Source organism: Macaca fascicularis, chromosome 20 (genome assembly GCF_037993035.2).
Source record: "Macaca fascicularis isolate 582-1 chromosome 20, T2T-MFA8v1.1".
Taxonomy (NCBI): domain Eukaryota; kingdom Metazoa; phylum Chordata; class Mammalia; order Primates; family Cercopithecidae; genus Macaca; species Macaca fascicularis.
In genome coordinates, this window is record NC_088394.1 from 46,708,200 (window position 1) to 46,721,847 (window position 13,648).

Here is a 13,648-nt window from a genome sequence, read left to right on the forward strand (position 1 = left end):
TGCCCATCTTCAGACAAAATATATGAAATGAAGTTTAGTCAGAGGTAAAATGTTCCATTATCAAAATATGGCCATATCATAGCTATCATTTATAGGCATGAGCCACAGAGCCCAGCCCCAAATGCTACTTTTAAAAGTTTATTAGTGTCAGAACATGGGCCAGGCCTGGTGGCTTACGACTGTAATCCCAGCGCAGTGGGAGGCCAAGACAGGAGGATTACTTGAGCCCAGGAGTTCAAGACCAGCTTAGGCAACATAGTGAGACCCTGTCTCTACAAAAAATAGAAAACTTAGCTGGGTGTGGTGATACGTGCCTATAATACCAGCTACTCGGGAGGCTGAGGTAGGAGGATCACTTGAACCTGGGAGGTCGAGGCCACAGTGAACCATGATTGTGCCACTGCAGTCCAGCATGGGCCACAAAAGTGAGATCCTGTCTCAAAATAAATAAATAAATAAATAAATAAAAATAAATTTTTTAAAAATTAGAATATGTATATCAGGGTAACCTTTAAAAGTTTTTACTAGAATCTGATTTTATAAATTTCATTGTCTTGGAAGCAAACATTATTGTGTTGTGTTTGAAAGTACCTGACAATTGGATTTCATTAATTAAATATGCACATTTGCAGTAGATAGAAGTAATATACTGTATGCCTTTAACTCTTTTAGATGTTTTTTTGAAAATATTTCATTCATGTGTATGTGTTTACCGGTCAAATGAAAATTTTAAAAGTCTTCAGTCTTAATTTTCAGTCGTGTAGAATGAAGTCTAAAGTTTATTTTTGCTTCTTCAGCAGGCATTTAGATTTCCTTTCTTTTTACAGCATGGACACCACGTTGCTGAAAACATGCTTTGGGACTGCCACTGAATTTATTTTTTGCGGTTTTATGACAAAGTTATTAGTAGTTTCCTTTTTTTGAATTAGTATTTTGAAGTTAATATCACAATGAGTTCAGGCTTATGGAGCCAAGAAAAAGTTACTTCGCCCTACTGGGAAGAGCGGATTTTTTATTTGCTTCTTCAAGAATGCAGCGTTACAGACAAACAAACACAAAAGCTCCTTAAAGTACCGAAGGGAAGTATAGGACAGTATATTCAAGATCGTTCTGTGGGGCATTCAAGGATTCCTTCTGCAAAAGGCAAGAAAAATCAGATTGGATTAAAAATTCTAGAGCAACCTCATGCAGTTCTCTTTGTTGATGAAAAGGATGTTGCAGAGATAAATGAAAAGTTCACAGAGTTACTTTTGGCAATTACCAATTGTGAGGAGAGGTTCAGCCTGTTTAAAAACAGAAACAGACTAAGTAAAGGCCTCCAAATAGACGTGGGCTGCCCTGTGAAAGTACAGTTGAGATCTGGGGAAGAAAAATTTCCTGGAGTTGTGCGCTTCAGAGGACCACTGTTAGCAGAGAGGACAGTCTCTGGAATATTCTTTGGAGTTGAATTGCTGGTAAGTTTGATAAACCATTTTAGTAGTGTGTTTGTGTTTGTGTGTCTATGTGTATTTGTATGCACATACGTATTTTTCTCCTTTAAATACAAAAATATTTTCCCAAGAGTCTTCTGTAATTTTTAATATTCATCATCCTTGCTGATGAATCCATGTTATGGATAAATCCATAATCCAAAACTTGCTTATAGTTATCACTGATAATATGTGTGAAAATCACCTTGGAGTTTATTTCTGTTGGAAAGAGACCCAAGAACTCTGTGATATGTTTCTAAGCTTAATATTCTTTCTCAAGAACTTAAATGTCAATTATATTTTGACATTCTTGCAAATAGAATTGCATGCCTTCTTTGCTTCTTGATTTAATTTTTTTGTTTACTTTTTAATGATGAATTGCGATGCTGTAAAGATGATGTTGAAAGTTTTAAAAAGCTATGTGCTATGATAGGAACATACAAAGAGGTTCACCTGGTTATTGCAGGCATTTATATTTTAGAAATTTTAACATTGCCTATATTAAGCATTAACACTACCAGTTGTAAATAGTTACATCAAAAGTTGTTGATTACCTTGCATTATCATCTGTAGGTTTCTTAGTTCTTCTTAATGTATGTTATTAAGTAATAACAATTTAGATATAAAATTTTTGAAAAAAAGTTGCAGTAATTTAAACTTGCTTGTGATTGTCCCTGATAATATATGTGAACATCCTTGGAATTTATTTCTACTGGAAGGAGACCCAAGAATGCTGTGATATGTTTCCAAACTTAATATTCATTCACAGTAACTGAAATGCCAGTTACATTTTGACATTGCCAGTAGAATTGCATGTCTTCTTTGCTTCTTGATTTAATTTTTTTTTAAAGCAGTGATTGTAAACAATTAGGAATTTGAATCCCAGTTAAGCCATGTACTAGCTGGGTTGCCAGGTTACTTAACAAAGCTACTTAACTTCTCTCATTCTGCGTGCTTACCAGTACAGTGGTGTTAATAGTACATGACTTGTAGTATTTTTGTGGTACATTGATACAGGATTTAGCACAGTGGCTGGCAGTAAGTGCTTAATGAATGGAGCTAACATTACTGCTATTTTAAAGTAACATTTTCTTTTCATAACCAAATTAATGTTAGAATCACAACGTGGAATTCAGCCTAGCTTTTTCATAATAGAGTTATGAATTGAAATTATCAGATAATATTTCAGCATCAGATACAACTTCTTTCTTATTTTTTTAAACACCTTAAATCCAACAGCAACTGCTAATAATTATATTATTTATTATATGTGTCATTTAGAATTTTTCCAGAGTGATTTTCCTGAAATCCCTAGAATGAACCCCCTTCCCTATGAGTAGTCTTTCTATATCTATTTCTTTCCCCTCTCTCTTAAAAACTAGGAAGAAGGTCGTGGCCAAGGTTTCACTGACGGGGTGTACCAAGGGAAACAGCTTTTTCAGTGTGATGAAGACTGTGGCGTGTTTGTTGCATTGGACAAGCTAGAACTCATAGAAGATGATGACACTGCATTGGAAAGTGATTATGCAGGTCCTGTGGACACAATGCAGGTCGAGCTTCCTCCTTTGGAAATAAACTCCAGAGTTTCTTTGAAGGTTGGAGAAACAATAGAATCTGGAACAGTTATATTCTGTGATGTTTTGCCAGGAAAAGAAAGCTTAGGATATTTTGTTGGTGTGGACATGGTAAGAAACTTTTGGATTAAATATCTTTGTGATATATGTATTAGTTTGTATATATTTGTATATATACATAAACATATATACACATATATATTATATATGTATAGTTTATATATATATGTATTAGTTTTAGGACCAATTTACTTGCAAATTGAACACTTCAAATATTTAACATGATCTAATTTGGAATACTTTAAAGAGCATGTTCTAATTTATCTTTGCTAAAGGAGCATTGAAATAGAACAGGGGTCTAGATGTAGAATTACATTTAGTTTTTTTTTTTTTCCCATTTGAATAAACTGGAGTAATGTTCTCAATCTTTAAATTTGCCTTATTGTAGCTGACCAGTAGACAAAACAAAACAAAACAAAATGCACATATATTACATGATGTCCTATTTTTCTTTATTTTGAAAAAGTTTTTTGGGGTAATCTATGTTTTTTTATGATATTCCACACAATTTAATGGCTGATCTGGTTTTAATAATTAGTATATTTACTATTTTAATAATTAGTACATTATTACTATTATTATATACTAATATAGTATATTATTACTATTATATTACCATTTTAATAATTAGTATATTTTAATAATTAGTATAAAAATCATTTATAGAAAATATCTGAGTAGAGAAAAACCACATTGATTTTGAGGAATAGACAATTAGAATATCTCACAGGATTTCATTCATTTTAAAAACCTTTTTTAATTGTGGTAACATATACATAACAAAATCTACCTTTTAAGCATTTTTAAGTGCGCATACAGTGGCATTGTGTATTCACGTTGTTGTACTGTCACTTCTACTCATCTCCAGAACTTTGTCATCATCCCCAAACTGAAACTCTGTGCCTGTTAAACAGTAACTACCCGCTTTCCCCAACCTCTGCTAACCACAGTTTCTTCTGCTTTCTGTATCTGTGAATTTGCCTGTTCTAGGCTCCTCATAAGAGTGGAATCATACAAGTTTTGACCTTTTGTTTCTGTCACTTATTTTTAATGTTTCCTTACAATCATACTTGTTAATAATGGATCCATTCCAGTGTGGCAGGTTGACTTATACCTGTGGCATTGAGAGAATAAGAAGAGAAAGGCCGAGACCATTTTTATCATATATGGAACATATTGGCAAGACTTTGTTATGTATAAAGAAAGAAATTCATATGGAATTATTGAACACTAGAATGAGTTAGGAGGGGACGTGAGTAGTAGTCTCTTATACTCACCATGGGGATGCTTTTAGTCGTTTTTATCTATTCAGGTACACCTTTTGGTTAGTAAGGTAATGTTTGTTTTAGTGTAGTGTTTCCTGTGCTTGAAAGTTCTAGGAAACTCTATTTGATACTCATTGGTTAGTTACTAAACATTTACTCTTAATATGTGAAAAGTTAGAACCAGAGTAAAACATGTATGCCTCTCAGGATAGCTGACAATAAAGCACTCCTTTTAACCAATATTCTTTAAAGAGTAATTCTGTCTTTATTTCAAGAATTGTGGCCTGCATGGAGGGAAGATTGGAGAAACAGGGCCACTAGTCATCGGGGTTGGTCTCCCCTTGTGTCAGGTTCTTTACCTTGGGCCTCAAACTTGGCAGAAGCTGTTTAGGTTTAGGCCTTGCCTTTTTCAGATGGCAGTCTGGGGTCAGCTTGTTTACCTGGGGCAAGCTGCCTAGAGGTTTGCCCTGCCAGCTTCTCTTCCTGCCTCCGTCTGTCCCATAGTTGACTTGTGTAGACATTTATTCCAAACACTTCTATTATAGTCCTTGAGAGCAAATGCCAGAACTTCTTTCTTTATCTCCTTTTCCTTCTATTCATCTTCTATTGCCAGGGGCATTTTAGCATGCCATGCACATTCGTGCCCAGGGCAGTTGTCTGGCCCATCTACTGATGTAGTTCCCTGAACAGCACAGTGCTAGTTGGCACTATATTAGAATATCAAATAATTAAATATAAACATCTCCATCTTGGAGAAGATTCCTGTATGTGCATAAAATGACAAAAGAACAATTAGAAGATAGACTTTTTATGTACAGAAAGGCATACAGAAGTTCAGATCGACAATATTTAAGTACTCAGGGAATATGAAGAGCCTAGGGCTAATTAGAGGCATGTTTCTGGGTGAAATAATATATTATTAATGAATCTTTCTATGCAAACATTGTCTTTTAAAACCTCAAATGGGTGTTATTCCATAGACTAGTATGTATTGTTCAGTAAAGTACAAAAAACACTTTTGATTCTTTGCTTATCTAGGGGTTTACTATGTAACTTGGTTATTCTTGGATCTCATTTCCCTAAGGAAAAAAAATGAACAAACAAACGAAAAAAGCAAAGCCTTATTACTATGGCAACTATTCCTAATGTATTCTTTCTTTCTTTTAGGTAAAATTGTTAACATTTACCAATGTAAAATATTTTGGAGGATTCTTTTGGAAAATACAGACTTTCACATTTACATTTCATTGAGGAGGATTTTAGTGTTTATTATTTAATTTCTAGGATAACCCTATTGGCAACTGGGATGGAAGATTCGACGGAGTGCAGCTTTGCAGTTTTGCGTGTGTTGAAAGTACAATTCTGTTGCACATCAATGATATCATCCCAGGTATGTTTTCTTTGTTTTATACATTTATAAGGCAGACTTTCTTTTTTTACAATTTTTTAAACATTTTTATTTTTTTTTATTTCATTAAGTTTTGGGGAACAGGTGGTATTTGGTTACGTGAATAAGTTCTTTAGTGGTGATTTCTGAGATTTTGGTGCACCCATCACTCGAGAAGTGTACACTGTACATAATGTGTAGTCTTTTACCGCTTGCCACCCCCATTCTTTCCCCCTGAGTCCCCAAAGTCCAATGTATGATTCTTACAGCTTTGCATCCTCATAGCTTAGCTCCTACATGTAAGTGAGAACATACAGTATCTGGTTTTCCATTCCTGAGTTATTATACTTCACTTAGAATAATAGCCTCCAATTCCATCCAGGTTGCTGCGAATGCCATTATTTCATTCTTTTTTATGGCTGAGTAGTATTCCATGGGGTGTGTGTGTGTGTGTGTGTGTGTGTGTGTGTATGTACTATATATATATATATGTTTATATATATATATATATGTACAACATTTTCTTTATCAACTCGTTGATTGATGGGCATTTGGGCTGGTTCCATATTTTTGCAATCGCAAATTGTGCTGCTGTAAACGTGCATGTGCAAGTATCTTTTTCTTATAATGACTTTTTTTCCTCTGGGTAGATTCCTAGTAGTGGGATTGCTGGATCAAATGGTAGAGCCACTTTTATCTTTAAGGAATCTCCACACTGTTTTCCATAGTGGTTGTACTAGTTTATATTCCCACCAACAGTGTAAAAGTGTTCCCTTTTCACCACATCCATGCCAACATCTATTATTTTTTGATTTTTTGATTATGGCCATTCCCACAGAAGTGAGGTGGTATCATTGTGGTTTTGATTTGTATTTCCCTGACAATTGGTGATGCTGAGCATTTTCCCATATGCTTGTTGGCTGTTTGTATATCTTCTTTTGATAATTGTCTAAAAGTGGGCTAATGTCCTTAGCCCATTTTTTGATGGGATTGTTTGTTTTTTTCTTGCTGATTTGTTTGAGTTCTTTGTAGATTTTGTATATTAGTTCTTTGTATAGATTGTGAAGATTTTCTTCCACTCTACTGATTATTTCTTTTGCTGTGCAGAAGCCTTTTAGTTTAATTAAGTCTCGTCTATTTATCATTTTTGTTGCATTTGCTTTCAGGTTCTTGGTCATGAAGTCTTTGCCTAAGCCAGTGTCTAGAAGGAGTTTTCCAGTTATCCTCTAGAATCTTTATGGTTTCAGGTCTTAGATTTAAGTCTTTGTATAAGACAAACTTTCTAATATATATGTTGAGAATGTAAATGTAAGCTTCAAGGTGTATTTTTGGAACTTGACTTTTATATTGTGGAACTGTTATTAAATAGGATATCCTTTGTTACCTTCAAATGAAAATAATTAAGATTTTTGTTTCCAGAAGTATATGAGTATAAGGGTGGCATTAATATGTTTTCATTCACTTTTTCATCACCTGTCCATTCTTAGTGGGGGAAAAAACACTTCCTGGTAATTAGAAGGATCAGAAAATGTAATAAACTGCTACCTGAGTGAGAGCTTGGTTTAAACTAGCAGGCTTTACACAGAAATTGGTCATCTAATCTAACCTAATGTACTGTGGAGAATATTCTTGCTAGATGACCTGCGAGATCCCTTTTGGTTTTGAGAAGGCATGATTGATCAGGGATCAGGACTTTAGTAAGAAATAGATTGCTCAACTTTACATTTAGAAGAAAAATCAAGCAGTCTTTTATTTTGCCTCAAACAAGTAGCACCTAGCATCTGTTGTCAGGTAATTGACAATTTCTGTTGATAACAGCATCAACAGTTTCATTGCCCTGCTGTTAGTGGAGCTCTCTGTGATATAGGCTAGTGCAATAAAGCCAACAGTGGCAGTCAGAGATGGTGATTCTCACTGAGCATTTTGCAACTCTGATTAAAATGTCAGAAGGCCTGCAGGCAGACTGTAGCCAGGAATGTACCAGGCCCTGAGTTAGATGACTTAATACTTTTTTACATTCCTAACAAACTTATAATGTAGGTCTTAATGATCCCCATCTTGCTGATAAAAAGCTGGGGCTCCGATGGACAAAAATTACCAAAATCAAAGTAAATGGTAGAGCCAGAATTTAAATCCAGACCTGTCTGATTAGAACTGTGCTCTTTTCAGTACCTCCCCACCCCAAATCCTATTTGTATATTTAGGATGTGAAGACCTGCATAGAAAACCATACTTCTCAGTCTTACATGTGTACTTGGGAATATTGTTTCCATGGAGATATATTTTGTCTCTAATTCTATAAAAGCTGAATTTTGCTATAGCAAGGATCACAATTGAATAAGCAAACTAATTTTTTTTTTTCCAGGTCATTTCAAGTCCTTAGTTTCTTTTGTTGTAAAAATGAAGGGACTAATACTAGATGATTCTTAAGGTTCCTTTTAGCCTGCACTGTTTGCCCTTCCTGTTTTCCTGTTGCTGGGGCAAGTAATCAATGCTTGTTTTTCACGTTAGGGCATGGTTTCTGCTTTAGTTTTTAGCTTTACAGCAAGAGCACATTAATTTAGTTGGAGGTATAGGATTCAAACTATAGCGTTATTTCAATTTTACTTCATCAAATTGTGACATACTTTACTTGATTTTTTTAAAATCAATTTTTAATTTATTGCAAATGGAATTCCTAGCTATTTTTGTTTTTGGTTCCGGAAACAAATGGTGTATATTCAGGAAAAAGCATATATGTGCTTGATATTTTATTTGGCAAAATTTAATTTACTTTTTCATGATTGTTAATGGAGATAATACAATTTATTATTTTATGAATTAAAATACTTTTAACTATTATGATAAGTGCTTATCATTTAAAGAAGAGTTTAATAAAAGGCCTTTCCTTCATTCAGATATTATTAAGTGCTTACCTAGATGTTGGGGATATAGTAGGAAGAAAAACTGGTAAAAATTCTTCTTGTGTGGAGTTTTCATTCTAGTGAGTAGAGACAGTAAGTATATAATGTATATGATTAATTACATGATAATAAGATGGAGAATGATAAAGAAGGTGAGGGGGAAGGGAGCACTGGGTTGTAAGGCAGGATTTTTCAATTTCATATAGGGTAGTTCTGATGAACCTTCTAATAAGGTGACATATGAGCTCTTGACATGAAGGAAGTTTGGGAGTGACCATGTGGATTCCAAGGGAGAGCCCAAGGCCATAGCCAGCATGGCCAGTTTGAGCAATGTGAAGAGTTGGCTGTGGTAGTAGCAGATGGAGTGAGGGAGAAAGTGGTAGGAGCCGCAGTGGGAGCTGGAACAGGTAGCGCTAAGTGGGCTGTTGTGTGGATTCTTGGCTTTCACAGTGACAGAGGTGGGGAGCTATAGGTGGGTTTTGAACAAAGGACAACTCACCCTAATTTGCATTTTAAAATGATCTCTCTGGCTGCCTGTTGAGAGTAAACTAGACGGAGGACAGAGACAGGGAGACCAGGAAGGAGACTGTGGTAGTTATCCGCGTGAGAGACGGTGGTGGCTGGGATTGGGGTGGTATGAAGAGGATGGTGAGAAGTGAAGGATTTTGGATATAATGTAAAGATCCCTAACAAGATTTGCAGATGGGTTGGGTGTGAGATTTGAGTAAGAAAGAACAGAATCAAAGATGATTCCAAGGTTTGGACTCAGCAACTGGTAGGCTGGAGGGGCAATTTACCCAGGTGGGAAAGACAACAGGCAGAGGCGGGGAGTGAGAGTTGGAAGTCAGGATGTTGGTTTTGATCGTGTTAAAATTGAGATGGCTATTAAACGATTTCATTTGAATGTTTATGTTAATATTATAATAATTCATTTTTAATCCTTAAAAATGGGCAGTGTGCACCTGTAGTCCCAGCTACTCGGGAGACGGAGGCAGAAGAATGGTGTGAACCCAGGAGGCGGAGCTTGCAGTGAGCTGAGATCGCGGCACTGCACTCCAGCCTGGGCGACAGAGTGAGACAATGTCTCAAAAAAAAAAAAAAAAAAGGAAAAAAACGGGCAATGTGCTGATCATTTTCATATTTAAGAAACTTTTGGCCAGGTGCAGTGGCTTACGCCTGTAATCCCAGCACTTTAGGAGGCCGAGGTGGGCAGATCACGTGACTTCAGGAGTTCGAGACCAGTTTGGCCAACATGGTGAAACCCCCGTCTCTACTCAAAATACAAAAATTAGCCAGGCATGGTGGCGTGCACCTGTAGTGCCAGCTACTCAGGAGGCTGACGCAGGAGAATCGCTTGAACCCGGGAGGTGGAGATCGCAGTGTGCTGAGATCGTGCCATTGCACTCCAGCCTGGGTGACAGAGCGAGACTCCATCTCAAAAAAGAAACTTTGTATTGTGGAATGTATTTGCAAAAGTGTATGTAACAACATATATTAAGAATAATAATGAACACTCATGAAACTGACCATCTAGGTTAAGAAACAGGACATTAGAAATACCTTAAAAACCACCTGCAATATCTTGTCTTCATTATAACTGCAATCTCTCCCTCGGGTGACCACTATTCTGATTTTTGCTCATTAATTTTTTCCTTGCTTTTAATAACTTAATTGTAGCTCTATAACCAATATACTGTTTAGTTTAGCCTGCTTTTGAACTTAATGTAGTTAAAATCTTACTGATTTTTAAATTACTTGCATCATTTACTTAAAATGTATTTTGAGATTCTTTTGGGTATTAGTAGTTTGTTCCCTCTCACTGCTTCATAGTATATTTCGTTATGTGACTATTCCACAGTTTGGTGCCCATTGTAATATTCATGGACACTTGGGTTTTAGGTTGTTTCCTCCTCCTTTTCAACACTTGGTACTGATTAAAATTTTTGTCAGTCTGACAGCTGAGAAATGGTATCTCAAGGTGGTTTAAAAGTTTGTAGTTCCCAGATTACAAGTAGGATCGAACAGCCTTTTATATGTTTATACAACATTTGTATCTTCTATTAAACACGTATTTTTTGCCTGTTTTTCTGTTGAGGTGCTCATTTATTGATTCATGAGTTCTCTATTTCGAGAATTTTAATAAAACATCTTTTAACATTTTGTTATGACATTTTAAACAGAAAACCTGAAAATTGTATATTGCATAAGCATCCTTATGCATATCATCTGGATCCTACAATCAACATCTTACTTGCTTTATATGTATCTGTCCGCCTTTCTATTCACGTACTAATCCATCACGTTTTCTTGTGCATTTCCCATTAAGCTGCAGACACCAGTTCACTTCCTCCTAAATACTTCAGTGTGCATCTAATTAACTAGAGATAAGTATTTAGGGTTTTCTTTTTCATTTCAGATAGAAGTCATACATATAATGACCATATGGATTTATTTGGGTTTTAACTAATACATATATACCCTTGAATTAGAAACCTCTATCAAATTATTAAAACAATTTAAATAAGAAATCATTCATATATCTCAAATCAAAATTTAAAAGTACAGTAAAATATCTCATTTCCATTTTTATCCCCTCTGCCTCAGTTGTCTGCTTACTCCATCCTTTGTTTCTCACTAGTCACAGTTTTTATGAATTTCTTATGTATCTTTCCAGTGTTTCTTTATACAATATAAATATTCTTATTTCCCCTTCCCTTTTAATTCAAGGAGTGTACTAGATGTGCTCTTCTGCCGTTTGCTTTATTCTCTTAATTTTATATGTTAGAACTCTTTGTATACATGCAAACAGAGGTTCTTGTTTTTTATAGTGTATAATTTTCCATTGTATGGAAAAAAAATTCCATAATGTATTTAACCAGTTTCCTATCAGTGGATATTTGGGTTGTTTCTGACTTTTTGATATTCCACACAATGTTACTGTAACCTGTACGTATCTGTTTCCCACACCTGCTAGCATATCTGGAGGATATATTCCCAGAAGTGGAGTTGTTTGATGAAAGGGTGTATGCATTGGTATTTTTCTAGATATTGTTAATTGCCTTCAGTCGTGGATATAACAATTTATGTTCCTGCCAGTAGCATACAAGGGTAACTTACAGCTTTCCCATGAGAGTGTGTTATTAACTTTTTTTCCAATCTGATCGATAAAAAATATATTTCAGTGTATATAATATATTTGCAAATAGAAATTTGTATTTCTCTGATGAGTGATGTTGAACATTTTTGCATATGATTAAGGGTAATTTTTCTTTCTGTGAACTGTTTGCATCTGTTGCCTATTTTTAAATTGGGTTAGGTTATTGGTCTTTTTTCTCACTGATTTCTTCATGTGTTAGGGTGGCAAACTCTTTTGTGATGCAAGGTGCAAATGTTGCCCACTCGTCCACCCTCATTTGTCTTTTTGTAAAATTGCTTATTTATCTGGTCACCCTCATTCGTTTTTATTGTGGTAAAATATACATAACAAGATGTACCATTTTAACAATTTTTAAGTGTATAATTCAGTGGCATTACGTATGTTTACAATTGTGCAGCCATCACCACTATTTCCAGAATCCTTTTTCACTATCCCAAATAGAAACTCTATACTTATCGAGAGATACCTGCTGGTTCCTCTCTCCCTCCAGCCTCTGGTCATCTCTGTTCTCTGCTCTCTGTCCTTATGACTTTGCCTACTCTGGGTATCTCATATTAGTGGTGTCATACATTTGTCCTTTGTATCTGGTACATTTCACTTAGTGTGATGTCTTTTCACTTTGGTGCTTTTTGCCATGCAGGATTTATAAAATTTTTATGCTGTTGTATTCTTTTTGTTTTAATGGATTCTAGATTTTGAGTTACTCTAAGGTTATAAGGGAATTTCCCTGTGTTTTCTTCTAGTACTCTGTGGTTTTAGTACATATCTCTATCTATCTATCTATCTATCTATCTATCTGTATTTTTTACCCATTTCTGTTTTATGTGGTATATGATGTGAAATACAAATCCAGTTTAGTTTTTATGTTTGCCCACAGGTAGAAGATACTCTGTTGTCTTAGTATCATTTATTAAAAAGTCCATCTTTACTGGTTTGAAAGGCCACTTTCATCATACTAAATTTCTGTGTGCAGTATATTTCTGGACTTTCTGTTGTATCTCCCCACGTTTCAATACCACATTGTTCTTAATGATATTTTAAAAATTGTATATATTCGTGGGGTACAGGTGTAATTGTGCTACACTGCTATATTGCACTGTGGTGAGGTCAGGGCCTTCAGCACATCCATCACTGGAGCAGTGCACGTTGTACCCGCCAGGCAACTTCCCATCATCCACACCCCGCCACCTGCCAAGTCCCCTTTGTTCATCTTCCCACACTCTGCTTCCACGTGTGATTCTTTATAACGTGTTTTAATATTATTAACACTAGTCTCCTCTCACTGTTCTTTTGAATTTTCCTGTTCTATATACTGTTTTCAAAATAGTTGTCTTCTTGGTAGTTTTGCATTTTCACATTTAAGTGTGTTATTCACTTGGATTTGGTTTTATACAGGATATGAAATATGGGTACAGATACCCAGTTTGACCTTCCATGCTTGCTGTGTATAAGCCAAATTTCCAGATGTATACGTGTGGATCGTTCTGAGCCCTGTTATTTCCCTACACTAAGTCTATCCATAACTTTAGAAGTCTTGGTAGCTGTGAGAGTACTTTTCCATTGTTCGTTTTCTTAATGAGTGTCTTGGCTATTATTAGCTTTGGGCTTCATTGTAAGTTTAACTATCAACTTCTCAAATACTATAAGAGAGTTCTGTTAGGATTTTGGAATTGAAATTAATCTGTAGAACAATTGGAGGAGAATTGACGTTTCTATGATGTTGAAACTTCTAATACATGAACATTGTATATTCTTTCATTTATTTAATTTCCTTTTAGTAAAATTTTATAATTTTCTCCATCAAGAGCTTACATGCATTTTGATGCATTATAA

The 13,648-nt window shown here is 35.3% G+C and overlaps 1 protein-coding gene across 4 annotated transcripts in view; it reads left to right on the forward strand.

Annotated features, from left to right (window-relative positions):
• Positions 1-13,648, forward strand: part of CYLD (CYLD lysine 63 deubiquitinase) — a 58,290-nt gene that overhangs the window by 6,753 nt on the left and 37,889 nt on the right. For all 4 annotated transcript variants that reach the window (XM_045381710.3, XM_065537708.2, XM_015443064.4 and 1 more), the window contains exons 3-5: positions 828-1,454; positions 2,852-3,154; positions 5,653-5,758. In XM_045381710.3, coding sequence (XP_045237645.1) covers positions 951-1,454; positions 2,852-3,154; positions 5,653-5,758 — 913 coding nt within the window. In that variant the 5' untranslated portion in view covers positions 828-950. The remainder of the gene's footprint in view (positions 1-827; positions 1,455-2,851; positions 3,155-5,652; positions 5,759-13,648) is intronic.